The sequence below is a fragment of the Pectinophora gossypiella genome, chromosome 25, assembly GCF_024362695.1.
Source record: "Pectinophora gossypiella chromosome 25, ilPecGoss1.1, whole genome shotgun sequence".
NCBI classification, from domain to species: domain Eukaryota; kingdom Metazoa; phylum Arthropoda; class Insecta; order Lepidoptera; family Gelechiidae; genus Pectinophora; species Pectinophora gossypiella.
The window spans coordinates 8,416,691-8,431,389 of record NC_065428.1 but is presented as its reverse complement, the minus strand read 5'-3'; the positions used below and the strand labels follow the sequence as shown (position 1 = coordinate 8,431,389).

The 14,699-nt window shown below is 39.0% G+C and overlaps 2 protein-coding genes and 1 non-coding gene across 9 annotated transcripts in view; 1 reads left to right on the top strand and 2 right to left on the bottom strand.

The window, feature by feature from the left end:
- The window catches only part of LOC126378032 (mitogen-activated protein kinase kinase kinase kinase 5), a 189,934-nt gene that overhangs the window by 64,387 nt on the left and 110,848 nt on the right, over positions 1–14,699 (bottom strand). The gene's annotated exons all lie outside the window — the stretch shown is intronic.
- LOC126378056 (C2 domain-containing protein 2) overlaps positions 1–14,699 on the bottom strand; it is a 74,798-nt gene that overhangs the window by 9,257 nt on the left and 50,842 nt on the right. For 5 of the 7 annotated variants that reach the window (XR_007568031.1, XR_007568030.1, XM_050026162.1 and 2 more), the window contains exons 4-16: positions 12,496–12,599; positions 11,778–11,927; positions 11,249–11,375; positions 10,263–10,380; positions 9,262–9,379; positions 8,235–8,448; positions 7,735–7,864; positions 5,386–5,489; positions 4,271–4,291; positions 3,672–3,875; positions 2,821–2,918; positions 1,683–1,786; positions 1,004–1,091 (exon numbers count right to left, since the gene is read on the bottom strand). Coding sequence is in view for 5 of the 7 variants with exons in the window: in XM_050026162.1 (XP_049882119.1) it covers positions 1,004–1,091; positions 1,683–1,786; positions 2,821–2,918; positions 3,672–3,875; positions 4,271–4,291; positions 5,386–5,489; positions 7,735–7,864; positions 8,235–8,448; positions 9,262–9,379; positions 10,263–10,380; positions 11,249–11,375; positions 11,778–11,927; positions 12,496–12,599 (1,580 nt within the window). In the remaining 2 variants the exon portion in view is untranslated. The remainder of the gene's footprint in view (positions 1–1,003; positions 1,092–1,682; positions 1,787–2,820; positions 2,919–3,671; positions 3,876–4,270; positions 4,292–5,385; positions 5,490–7,734; positions 7,865–8,234; positions 8,449–9,261; positions 9,380–10,262; positions 10,381–11,248; positions 11,376–11,777; positions 11,928–12,495; positions 12,600–14,699) is intronic. The other 2 variants (XM_050026165.1, XM_050026166.1) reach the window with 2 other exon arrangements.
- Positions 14,269–14,340, top strand: Trnac-gca (transfer RNA cysteine (anticodon GCA)). The gene has a single exon. It is a non-coding gene; the product is annotated as a tRNA-Cys (tRNA).

Here is a 14,699-nt window from a genome sequence, read left to right as displayed (position 1 = left end):
CGAATAATTATGTACACCAGCAGTGAGAAAATAGGTAATTATCACGTTAAAAGTGAACAACGCCATCTATCGTGTGTTTGGAGAACGTCGATTGGAAAGTCTCTCATTGAAGAAAATACATAACGAATTATTGTCACGAACAATAATAAGTATACGAGTACATCTCAATTCTTATCAAACAAATCGAAACACTTACGATTTTTGTATTCAATTTCTTTTTTTGTTTTGGTTTTCCCCGAAGGGTAAGGCAAAGGGAACTATGCCCATACAGCCATGTCTGACGTATTTTTTTTCTTGATGATTAATGAAATGATGAAACGTGATGATGATGAAACCTAAGCCCCCACCCTCGGAGTAGACTCCTACTCCGAACCCCAAACGAATTAACTCAAAAGTCCGCATAAACTTTTGAGTTATGAAGCGGCTTCCTGGCACGAAGCGAAAATAGGCAGATACACTTTGTTTATTGAATACTCCAATATAATAACACTCGCGAATGTCTTCCGACTAACTTAATGCGATCATTAACCACAAAACACCACTTCGTATTACTTATTTAGATTATTCAATGAAGAAAGCAACTGTCCCGTTTCCGTCTCCCGCCAAAAAAACTTTTTTTTTTTGTATTCAAGAATTCACGAGTTCAGTTAAATTTTAAATTTGAATTTGGAACAATAAATATTATGAATTAAAAAACCTTAAAATACCTATTGTAAAATGACAATTTAATTTTTATTCCGACATCTCGAGTTTTAATAATTTTCTAATAACGCTATACGAATAAAAAATATGAAAATAAATTAATTATAAACAAATTTAATATTATTCTAATTTCTTACTAAAGAAATTTGCGGGATGTTTCGATTTTTTTGATGAGAAGTGTACTTTAGAACCATGTGAACATTGACTTATCAGACAAATTGGTACAAAGGATGTCAAATATGTTAACACGACAGGGTTCTAAGCCGTGCTTACGACCTTCCAATACAGACGCGTCACGAACCTTCTAGAAGTCCTAGATTCGTCTCCGGACTGCGCGGGGGACGCGCCGGCGGAGTATACGTTTCTATTGGGGACGGATAGGGCTTTTTCTGAAAATAAAATGGAATAATTTATTAATAACATCTTCAATTGGCTCCCTATTACATGGGACTTAAACGTAGCTACCGAGGACTGAGTACCGGGCTTCTTCCCTAATACTTACGTTTTAGGACGGCGTATCAAGTGTCTGCAAGTTATTGTCTGCTCTGCCCACCCCATTAGAGAATACAAGCGTGAGTGACTCATGTTTTTTTAATTATTTTCAATTCCATACTTTTGCGACGCGCGCTCGGTCTGCGATTGTTGAAGTTAAGCAACTTTCGCAAAGGCCGGTCATAGGATGGGTGACCACAAAAAAATAAGTTTTCATCTCGAGCTCCTCCGTGCTTCGGAAGGCACGTTAAGCCGTTGGTCCCGGCTGCATTAGCAGTCGTTAATAACCATCAATCCGCACTGGGCCAGCGTGATGGTTTAAGGCCCGATCTCCCTATCCATCCATAGGGAAGGCCCGTGCCTCAGCAGTGGGGACGTTAATAGGCTGATGATGACTTTTGCGACATCAAAATCATGGTCTTAATCACCCCCCTCAGTATTCGATACGGTTTCACTAACACCCTGTATGTTCTCATTAATAAACTCACCATGACTATTTCTCTCGGCGCTGATGCTGCGCACGCGGCTCTGGTTCTCGGCCTCGCTGTCGGGCAGGTCGAGCGACTGCCCGCGGGTGCGGGAGCGCCCCAGTCTACACACATCAGATTACTCATAAAAAAAATGAAATATACTTTACGCTATGCTATAATCATTTGGAACTTAGGTAAGTTTTGAGCAGTGTTTAAATATTTTTTAACAAATTTTATAATTATTACAAAAAAATAAATATTCCTTTTCAATAATGAAAACAAAAACTATTTTATATTAAACTATTTAATTTTAATTAGTATATCACTGCGGCGCTAGGTCTCAAAATTACCAGCCCTATTCAAAACATGAACTACAACGGTGTTGCCATTTTACAGACAAATATTACCCTATTAATTTAAAAACATAGTGTCATAAAATGCATTTCAATGACTGAACTAGAGGTTACTTTTTAATGAGGTACCAAGACCACATGGGTTTGTTTGCGTACACCATAGCTCTTAAAAACGAGCATATCATGCGCAATCCATTCCTATATGGGCTAAATATAGTCGACTTACCAGTAACTTGTGGGGTACGGGCAGTGGGCAGTGAAAACTTGAAGTATAAGGGACTGTATCGCCACTTGCTGAGAACTATCGGATAGCCTATCCATAATACTTCCCTCGCAGAATGTCCTTCTCTCAAAATATCCTTCAGAAGTCATTATTGCATTTGAGAATGTGCTAAATAAGTAATGAGGAGCTTTTGCAGTACGAATAGCAACTTTAGTTCTTTCAATAAAAAGAGATGGCATTCAAATCTATCAAATAACGACGGATCTAAATGGAAAAATTTGCTACCAAAGGGTTTCGCGAAATGCCTTATAACGCAGACGGGCGGGGAGGGGGAAGCAACCTTATATGTACCACCAAAAGACATTCTACGAGGAATCCTCCAGGAAAAGGCCACATTGCATTTTTTTCTAAAAAGGGAATAATATTGCTATATGACATTTATAGTTGCGCAACTGTCAAATTGCAAAATTGTTTTTTTTTATTATTAATTGCTTCAATGTGGCTTTTTTAGACCACAAGATAGACTATCCACTTTATCAGCAAGGTGAAACAGGCCCTAAAGTTATAATAAGAAGGCTACCTTCTCTTAATAGTGCCGAAGAAGTCGCGCCGGCGTTTTTGTCGCGGCGCTGGTTCGGGTGGTACCTCGTTCTGTTGCTTGTTTACATAGTCTCCTTGCTGAAATTAAAAAAAGAAACAACCTTTAGTGATTGATGAGACTCTATAAAATGCCATATTGTGCCTTTTAACTAACCAGATGGCTTTGCAGGGGAAACGAACGCCGCGCGTCGTGGATTATATCTAGAGTTACCAATAGACGCAGCGAACGCTATCGACGTAGATATACGTCTTACAGCTACTGGCCAAAGCCCTCGATACAAGGCAAGGTAGCTGAGTCGCGTGGAATATGTCTAGATAAAATGTTTTGGTTGAATTTTATATCATTGAAGAATTTATAAGTTATAAGACAAAAAAAAAGCGATAAAAGAGAAAGATTATCCAGATTTTTTTTAAATAGATTGTAAAAAAAAAAAATACAGGATATTTGTGACATCGTAACGAAAACTTTGGGGGTGATTCAGACCTTGATTCTGAGTTGATATCAAGTGGAATTTTCCGTCGCAAAAGTATGGAACGGAAAATCATTTTAAAAAACACTAAAATTTTCATGAATTTTCCGACAGGAAATTCCACTTGATCTTGATATCAACTCAGAATCATGGTTTGAATCACCCCTCAAAGTTTTCGTTACGATGTCACTAACACCCTATATAGTTATGTGGGTAGGCGTAACGCGTTATGTGAAACGTAATTCCATTGTTTCCTATATTTTTTCAGTATTTAGATAATATTTCTATAAGAATAAAAATACTTACAATAAATAACAACAAATAAATGCGGTTAATAAAAAAACAACATTCCCAAACATACCTCTCCGACGCTGTCACCGTTCGGTTTCGCGCCATTTTCCTTAATTCTGACAGTTTTACCGGGAGACTGGTTAGGACTGGCTGGTACCGGTTCCTTATCATCTGTCTCTTTCTCTTCTTCTATTTTATGTATGGCACTGTCTTGCTCACCGTCAGCGTTCTCACGTTCAACCTCGATGAACTTCCCAGAGTTGGTCATTTCCACCTTTTGGGAGTTTTTAGGTTAGTATGGCAACACACAACATACGAAAAACAGTATTTTTAGTAAGGGAAAACTAAATTATTTGACAAACTAATCATGCTTTTAGACAATAAAAGTATGTACAAGGTTGTCTGAATTATTTGGAAAACCATATGAGAGCTTTATAAAACAAATATCCATCCCTTATAAAAAAATAACAACAACAAAAACTGTCAGAAGTTCACTTTACTGCAACGCTTTAAGCATGGCAACACTTACATGGTAGAAAAATACTACCTTCAGACGTTGCTATAATTTTACCAACTTTTTAAATTCTACCTCCAAAAGTATTATTAAGAAAGTAAATTTTTTCTTGCATTTCATAACGAGTTTCTTTATGTAAGTATGTAAAAACTTACCTTGATAGATTTTCTAGGCTCCTACAGTGTATGTATGTATGTGTCGTATCAAGTCGTATGTCATCCACATAGCACACGCAGGCACAATGGAAAGAAAAACAACACTTTGTTAACAGTTTAAATGATATATGTGATAGATAAAACAAAACCAAACAAACATTGGCTTAAAGGCCATAAAAAGTAAAAAAAAAGTCAACCAAATGTCAAACTCAAAGATCACATTAATCATGGTATAGTATGCTCAAAACTGACAGCTAACATTTCAAGGTTAGCCCAGCTGACGACATCCGACACTGCGTTGCCATTTCGTAAGAAATAAATTACCCACGTCCAATGTTTTTAATTTACTCTGCAAGGAAATTTACTTTTAGAAAAACATTTACGTACAGTTTTAATTCATAATTCATAATTATTTATTCGCAATAAAAATGATATTATACTTTGCAGAAGGTCAGCATTTTTTAGTAATTGAATAATTACATTAGTCAGTAATTCACTTAATTTTCAATAATTAAATTTTAAAATTTACGTCCTTGGAATGTTGGACATTGCAATTTAATTGCAACACTTACGGGCTTTTTGGCGGGAAACGGGAACGGGACAGTTGCTTTTTTCATTGAATAATCTAAATAATTAATACGAAGTGGTGTTTTGTGGTTAATGATCGCATGAAGTTAGTCGGAAGACATTCACGAGTGTTATTATATCGGAGTATTCAATAAACAAAGTGTATCTGCCTATTTTCGCTTCGTGCCAAGAAGCCGCTTCATAACTCGAAAGTTTATGCGGACTTTTGAGCTAATTCGTTTGGGGTTCGGAGTAGAAGTCTACTCCGAGGGTGGGGGCTTAGGTTTCATCATCATCACCTTTCATCATTTCATCAATCATCAAGAAAAAAAATACGTAAGACATGGCTGTATGGGCATAGTTCCCTTTGCCTTACCCTTCGGGGAAAACCAAAACAAAAAAAAAGCAACACTTATGTCATCAAAGGGCTAGCAATGGCGGCTTGATGACGTCATCTGGGCTAACCTTGAAATGTTAGCTGTCACTTTTGAGCATACCTGGTTTTGTTATACCACGGTTGTATAGGTATTTTGTTATTGTGAACATACCCGCTGTACAGAGTGTATGATGAGGGTAGATTTATTGGCAGCATTGGTAGGCGACAGCTCTAGCTCTCTGAGGGCAGACTCCGTCAGCTGGGAACTATCGTGACCTGCAGATAAGGATTTTTTATAATAATTATTAATAATAGGTATAGTTTGTAATTTCTATTAAATATAAGGAAACCATTGTGGCATGTTGAGAGGAGCAGGCATCGAGACAAACTTTTGCGGGTTTGCGGGTTTTAGTATGCCAGTGTATGTAAATATCGTGGCCATATCATAGAATTGATCATTTCATGAAATGATCGACCATTTCATGAAATGGTCACATTTCATGAAATAGAACAACATTCGTTGGCCACATCATGATGTGGTTTGGCCAGATCAATGAACACAAAACGTTTAACGATATGACCAACTAAATGCATGACTACTTCATGATATGGCCAAACGTTAGCGATCATATCGTAAAATAGTAACATTATCCACCGATAGTGGCGCTGGTGTCGCTTTGTTTATGTTTTGCATAATGGCGGCGGACAATAATTATTCTTGTGTGAACGCGAATAATACGAATAATAATGAGCAAATACAAGATAAAAGTGCATTGAAGCAATGTTTTGACACTAAGGTGAAAAGAAAAACTCGTATTAACAGTAGACAGCAACTTTATTTTTATTTTTAGGTTATATGGCAAATAATGAAGGTCGAGTGACCACGCTACGTAAATCAATGGACTATTATTGGATTTCAAAATATGATATAATTAAAACTGCGAATGAAGAGATATTAATTTAAAAAAAGAAAAATATAGACGATCCTACTGTCCGTAAAGTTTCTTTTTTTGACGTGACTTATTGTAGATATGCCGCAGATGGCATTAACTACTTGAAACAGGATTCTATTAAAACGCATAAATGTTTTTGTCATAATTTAAATTATCATAATCCTTTTTTTTATAATTTTTACAAGGCATAACAGTAGGTTAGGGTGCGGCGGGGGTGGCCCTTGGGCCACCCCTACGCCGCCAGTATGTTTATCTTACACACGAAAAGTATACTGAATGATGACCAATGGCATGAAATAGTGTCAAAAAATATGACGACGACTTCAAAGCGAGGTGCAGTTACGACGTATATGTCAACTACATCAACACTCCGTTAATCGAAAATGACTTTTTAATTTTTAATTGACTTTTAAACATTTTTGTACTTTGTACTAGAGTAATACATTATTTCCTACCTTATTTCGCGTTTTTATTACACCACTTATCATGGACACCCTACATTAATGATATGGCCAAACGTGGATGGAAATATCATTAAACGCTGACGTTTAAACGATATGGTCAGTTGAAGTTGGCGGTTGGTGGAAGTCAATTCTATGATCTGGCCACGACATAAATAAAAATAAAATGAATTTATTTCAGGTAGGTACCCATATTGTAAGTAATAATTATGTCACTTTAAAATTAAAAGTTATTACAATGAAAAAAAAAAAACTAAAATTATAATGAAATAAAGTTAAAAATGATTAAAATCAAAACTTAAAATTAAAATCATATTTATTAAAATGAAAAATTAATTAATATTGAGTTAAAAATAAATAACATAGCTTTTTATCATCATCATCCATTTAAGAGCCACGCCCTTGTCGGTGCAGCATTTTCCATGCTACTTTTTTAGGGGAAAATAGGGCAGTAGTTTCCCTCTTGCCTTCCGCCCCGCAGTACTCTGACGCAAGTGGGATGGCGCCCAGAGTAGTCTATACGGCGCAACTTCCGTTCTTTGCTAAAACTGTTTACATTTATAATTGTATGTGGAAGTTTGTAATGGCCTTCCAATTTATATACTTTAGTTTTTGTAATACTATTAAGACGCTGTAAATTTCCCAAATAAATAAAATTAAATAAATCTTATGACACCCCTGGACACCATCCGTAAGTGCGAGCGAGATAGAGAGAGTCCGCGCGCGCTCCCTTACTTACACCCTTTAGTTTAAATAGACTAATGTCAGTCCCAAAGGTGCAATGCTGAGTTCGGCTCCCGATACGAATTGGCGTGGGGGGAAGCGTCTTTTCAATACGTCGTATAGTGTATCTAGTTATAAATACTTGTATTTTTCAACATTTTATTTTTTATTTTGCACTGTCTATCCCGCTACACTTTTCATTAAAATCAAACCCTATACCTAAAGGTTGCCTGGAAGAGATTGTCACCTTAGCAATAAGGCCGCCTGTTGTACTACCAAGTTAATTATGATACTAATGTATTTTTAATGTGATTTAAGTGCAATAAGAGTTTGTGTATTGTATTGTATTGTTGTAGGTATTATTCTTTATTCTATGCCACGTACCGTTTTGTTTGAAGATAGTCTTGGTGGTGGTGGTGAGGTGACCCTGGGGTGACATGGTGCGGAGAGACTCCTTGATCTTGAGCGGCTTCGAACCCAGGTCCGGGATGTCCGCACCCTCGATGAATAGGAACTAGGTAAAGGTAACAATAAAATAAGTATACGGTTAGGTAACGTTAGGTTTACGATCCGGAGGTCGTGAGTTTAAATCTCGGTGGGGACAAATCAGAAAAATCACTTTGTAATCCCTAGCTTGCTTTGGACAATTGGACGTTGCAGGCTGATCACCCAGTAGGCTAGTTTCCAACTAATCAAATCAGTTAAACCGTTTTCTTATACCATGCTAAACATGACACAGCTATTTTTAAATAAAGAAAACTGTTTTTTTTTTCAGTTTTTTTTTCTTTGTCAGTTTCCCTAAGCACGGGGAGTTGCTATAAAAACAAAATTCATTTGGTGTATTTTTCATTTGGTCTATAATTCATTTAGTGTATGTCACTAACTTCAACAGTCAGTACGCCGCTGACATCATGCTCCTCCATAGGCCTCGTCTGCAGCGCTATCTGCTGCCGCTGCGAGGGGGCCGCTAGCAGCTCATCTATCCCCACCAGTCCGAGGCCCAGGAACCTGTGCTGGCCGGTGCCCCCGCCCGGGGAGGGGGGCCCCGTGCGGTCATACACCTCGAACAGGAGCTCCGCCGTTTGGGGGGATAGGTCGCTGGAATGTAAAAATAAATTAACAGTTTATTGAATAAAATAATTAACAGTTTATTTTAAAAATTAACAGTTTATTGAATAAAATAATTAACAGTTTATTTTAAAAATTAACAGTTTATTGAATAAAATAATTAACAGTTTAATTTAAAAATTAACAGTTTATTGAATGGAAGAATTATTTAATGGTTTATTGAATGAAAGGATTGACAGTTTATTGATTGAAAGAATGAACAGTTTATTGAATAAAATAATTAACAGTTTATTGAATGAAAGAATTGACAGTTTATTAAATAAAATAGTTAATTAACAGTTTATTTGTTTATTTATTGATTGAAAGAATGAACAGTTTATCGAATGAAAGAATTAACATTTTACTTAAATCAATTTCAGGAATTCCACTTTATGAGTTTGATTTTCATATTTGGATCATAGATAAATTGATATCACGTGGTTTCTAGGACTTGTGCCCGGTGTTTTTATTATGTGTTTTGATTGTAAGTTATGTGTTACTCCGTGTTTTATATTATTAATATATTTGTTTTATATTTGTTACTGTGGTGTCCCTTTATAATAAACGTTTCTTTCTTTCTTTCTTTCTGATTCAGCTCATTATTCTGAGTTAATATCAAGTGGAGTTTTCCATCGCAAAAGTATAGAAAAGAAAATACTTAGATAATTAAAAAAAAACAATAATTTTGCTACGGGAATTCCACTTGATATTAACTCAGAATCATGGTCTGAATTATCCCCCTCAGTATTCGTTACGATGTCACTAACACTCTGTGTAAGTGAAAGAATGAGTAAAAATACTTACAATAGGAAGTGTTCTTCCCACTGTGGGCAAGTGGTGTCCTTCTTGAAGGCTGTCTGGTTCTTCTGGGGAGGCTCGTCCATCTCCACGACGCAGTACGGAGCGATGCAGCCTGTCTTACCTGTAATGTACAACCAGCATTTATTATTAGAGAAGCGCCGAATTTTCGCTTGATGGTACGGAATCCGAATATTCGGTTTTGGTGCCGCACATATTATGTCTAGGTTTGCCGCAAATGGCATTAACTACTTGGGCGGACAAATGGGAAGCGATGAGGGCTCTCACCCGCTACAAAGTTTAAGACAATAGGCCTGAGCGTGCCCACTTAAGCGCGAACCTCGGCTCAGGGCGTCTGAGAGGAAAATATTTGAAAGAATTAATCGACCCTAGTCGGTCCCCTAATGGTCCATTAGTTGAGCGTTGGGCTCACGATCCGGAGGTCCCGGGTTCGAATCCCGGTGGGGACATATCACAAAAAACACTTTGTGATCCCTAGTTTGGTTAGGACATTACAGGCTGATCACCTGATTGTCCGAAAGTAAGATGATCCGTGCTTCGGAAGGAACGTTAAGCCGTTGGTCCCGGTTACTACTTGCTGATGTAAGTGAGTAATCGTTACATGAGCCATGTTATGGGCTCAATAATAACCCTGGCACCAGCGTTGCTCAGGTTGGTAATCCAACTCACAACCCACACGATAGAAGTTTCCGGTTACTACTAACTGATGTAAATAAGTAGTCGTTACGTGAGCCATGTCAGGGGCGTTTGGCAGCTGAATAACCTTGACACCAGGGCTGACCCCTCACGATAGAAGATAATCATGATGCGCACAGCCAAGGAATGGAATAGTCTGCCGGCGTCGGTGTTTCCTGAAACTTATAACCTGGGATCCTTTAAATTACGGGTGAATAGGCATTTTCCCGGTAAGCTCGTTCCAACGTCGATTTCTTCTTCTCCTCGTCGAAGAACGAAGTCAAGAGCAAAAAAAATCAATTTCTACTGACCGCCAATATCCTTAGCGCTGACCACCTTGACGAGCAAACGCTTGTCTCCCAGCATGGCGGAGCTCGCCATCGAGTTGGGGGTGGATGTGTACATCTGGCGGTCGCGGTCATGCTGCAGCTGAAATAGGGTAGGCAGGTTATGTTAGGCTTAATGTATGAAAACAAAATCCCTCCGGCACGCGTGACTCGTCGAAAAACTGTCGCCATGTGAGAATGAGACGGGAGATATGTTAGTCTATTCATGCAATAAGGAATTTTGAATATCCAAAATAAGTAAATACAGGTTAGTGACATCGTAACAAATATTCAGGGGGATGATTCAGACCATGATTCTGAGTTGATATGAACTGGATTTTCCTGTCTTAAGATTCACGAAAATTTTAGTGTTTTTTAAAATGATTTTCCGTTCCTTACTTTTGCGACGGAAAATTCCACTTGATATCAATTAGGCCTGAATTACCCCTCAAAGTTTTCGTTAAGATGTCACTATCACCCTGTATATAAGGGTGTATTACATCTACCTGTCCGATTAGATGCGTCAAGGTCACGAGTGGTTTCCATGGTTACTCCCCACCAACTCCCGTTTGCCGATCAGAGGGCTTAGCACCGTAAGCGCGCGACTCTTTCTCGCCTCAACATACGTCACCCGTCACTCTCTCACAGTACTGCACAGAAAGAGACAGATAATCTCTGTCGCGGCGAGAAAGAGTCGCGTGCTTACGGTGCTAAGCCCGCAGATCGTGTAGTCTAATAGCAAATCGGTGGGGAATAACTCTACACATTGACATTTACGTACACGCGCGTCTGTGTGTGTGACGTCTGACCCCCATACGGTTGAAGACTAAAGTAAGACCGAGGGGGGTGAGGTAAACTAGCTCAGCCGCTGGTGGGGAGCGGAGAGTTGCCGTTTTAGTAGTATTATTCCTTATTCTATGGTAGAGTTTACGTGAACGTGGTCGCAGGTAGTTTAACTGAAAGGTACTGACCATGGAGTCATAGTGTAGCGGCAGCCGCGGGCTGGTGTCGAAGTGTCTGCGCAGGCGCGGGCAAGTGGGGTACCCGGCCAAGTTGAACTCCAGGTGCGTGCTGCGGAGCGCGTTCACCACTATCTCGCTGGAACAATACAACCATGCCTTGAGCCGTGGTCGCCCAGTTGGTAGCACGCTTGCCTCTCACATTGAGGCCGCAGGTTCGAATCCAGCACAGGCTTAAACCAATGACGTCGAATTTCTTTTCGAATTTATGTTCGGATCATATATGATTAACACGTGCTCAGCTGTGAAGGAAAACATCGTGAGGAAACCTACATTCCCGAGAAATGCATTTTCGGAGGTATGTGACCTAACCTGTATTGGGTTGGTTTTTCCTTCGCGGGTTGTAAGGTCAGACAGGCAGTCGCTTCTGTAAAAACCGGACCTGTCAAATCTTCAGATTAGGTAAGCGGACCCAGTGGAAAACGGGATAATGCTAGGGAGATGATGATGGACCGACTTCAAGACGAGGTTATTTGCTGACCTGATGGCCTGTTGCAGGTTGTTCTCCTGGGCGTTGGGTCTGAGGGCTCCGACGGGAGCTAAAGCCACCTTCACTTCGGGCCAGCCGTCGCACTTCAGCTCGCCAGTCAGCTTCTCCGTGATGCAGATAACATGGAGGCGCGCACGGAATCTGGAAACCAGAGCCCATTCTTTAACTTTAACTATCGTGTCTGGAAGTGCGAGACTTACGAAGATATAGTTAGAATTAGTGATGTGCCGGATCGTTAAAAATGTATATCCGCGGTTACGGATACGGATCTTTACTTTCTTAAAAAAAAAAGATTAAAGTTTTAGTTATTTGATTGTTATAAAAGTGATATTTTATCTTGCTTTCATTATAAAGATCTATCTATCTAAATGTTTGCAATATAAAGGTGCCAAATATTTGATTTTAAGAAATAAAAACAATCTGAATGGAATTTTATAGTTTTTTATTTAATAATTCTACTTAATCACCTGAAAAAGATCCGTAAAAGATCCGCGTGAAAAGTACCAGACACGGATACGGATACGGTTTTTTCTTTTATATCGGATATCCGCGGATACGGATACGGATATTCGGAACATCACTAGCTAGAATCATAATCCGGACGAAGTCAGCTCCTAATAAAGATATTTCTTCCAGCCGATATAAGTACATTTATATTAAGCACCTACTTAATGTTTGGATAACTACGAAACATTCCATGAGACCGCACCTGTTGACATTGACCCGGTAGTGTGACACCTCCACCTTCTCCCCGCGCTGGCTGAAGGCTTTCAGCTGGAAGGCTGGCGTCGCCTCACAGTCGCATGTGATGGTCTGCAACACACAGCCTTTATTTAGGAACAAAAAGTTTTAAGACATTAGTTAATCAGAAACTATACAAAAAAGGTTATTATAAAGTTAGTGATTATCTAGAAGATATGAATGCATGGGATTAACTGTCTGAGAAGTGATATTAGGCACCTAAATTACTCAATTGTATAACAATATTTTATGTTTATTTATTTTTTTAAAGCCCACCAACCCGCTTCGGAGCAGCGTGGTGGAGTATAGGCACTTCATACCCCCTCCAGTTGATTGAGGGGAGGCCTGTGTCCAGCAGTGAGACGTATATAGGCTGTTTATGTACGTGTGTGTATTTTTTTTAAAGAACGTCTAGGGCTGTGCCGAGGTTTATCTTGCAGCTTCTTGTCCCCGGCTATACAGGTTGTGAGAAGCTGCAGTAGTTTTAGGCGGATGAGACGTTCGTTATGTAAAAATTGCCGATTCAGTGTAACTATGTTACCTACTGAATATTTTTGAATTTGAATTTAATTGAACATTGAACAAATAATACTTCTATGTAATATGTATACAGGGTGTTAGTGACATCGTAACGAAAACTTTGAGGGTGATTCAGACCATGATTCTGAGTTGATATCAAGTGGAATTTTCCGTTACGGAAACACTTCTTCTTCTTCTTATCGTGTCGATGGCAAACTAAATAGTATCGGCCCAGAACTTGGCAACAAGTATGGCGCTATCTGCAGCGCTCATCAGATCTTCCTGCGTGCAGGTGTTCGGGCACGCAGGACACGATATAAGATGTTCCATCGTTTGGGGAACAGTGCCTCAATTCCACTTGATATCTTGTCACGCGTTAGGTATTATTCTTTATTCTATGGCGTTAGGCTGCACGCGGTAAGAATGTCATTTTTGTATGGAGTGTCCAGGGTATCGAGGAGCCCGGTGGCGCAGCGGTTAACGCGCTCGGTCTGCGATTGTTGAAGTTAAGCAACTTTCGCAAAGGCCGGTCATAGGATGGGTGACCACAAATAAAATAAAAGTTTTCATCTCGAGCTCCTCCGTGCTTCGGAAGGCACGTTAAGCCGTTGGTCCCGCCGGCATTAGCAGTCGTTAATAACCATCAATCCGCACTGGGCCCGCGTGATGGTTTAAGGCCCGATCTCCCTACCCATCCATAGGGAAGGCCCGTGCCCCAGCAGTGGGGACGTTAATGGGCTGATGATGGTGTCCAGGGTGTAACCACATCACTGTTCACCCCAACAGTTATTACGCGCGCATACAAATATACTTTATACAAGATATTGCACCATCCCTCACCAAAATGTGATAAATATTTTCTTGCACTTGAAGAAATTGCTGCCTGGAAGAAATTGCTGCTTAGCAATAAGGCCGCCAGATTGTACTGTATCTTCCGTCCGTGTGTGTAAAACTTGTTTTCTATGTTGTGTGCAATAAAGTATATTTGTATTGTAAAATGATATTTATTACCCAATAATTAAGTTTTACTTATCGGCACGTAATTTCCTTTAATGTCAACTTAAACAACCATTTTATCAAGACCTTCCTTTCAACGCAATTTCATCCAAATTCATTAAGCGATCGTTCATTTTACACTGGTGATTATGTTCATATCTTTCACCCACACATTTGTCGTTTGTTTGAATTGAATGAGGTTTTGTTTTTGAAGTGGGTGTGTATCGGGGATATAGCTCAGTGGTAGAGCAATCGACTGCAGATCGATAGGCCCCCGGTTCAAATCCGGGTGTCCCCTATGTTTCTTTTTGTTTGCAGAAAAGATTTTTTAAAGAAATCCTTTGTTTTTGTATTTTATTTTGTACTTTATATAAAATTATGTAAAAAAACTTATTAAGTAAGTATTTCATTTACATAATCTTGGACAAATTGAGAAAAGTACAGGAAATTACATCTACACTTCCTATCAGGGTAGACAGAGCCTAAAAGTCGTAAGAGATTTCGATTAAAGTGAATTTTGAAAACACGTTGATTGTATTCTGTTGTAATTTATTGCAATTTATTTATTTATCGTTAAACAATCCAACAGCCTCTGTGGTTTAGTGGTTAGAGCGTTAGGCTTACGATCTGGAAATCCAGGTTCGATTCCCGATGGGG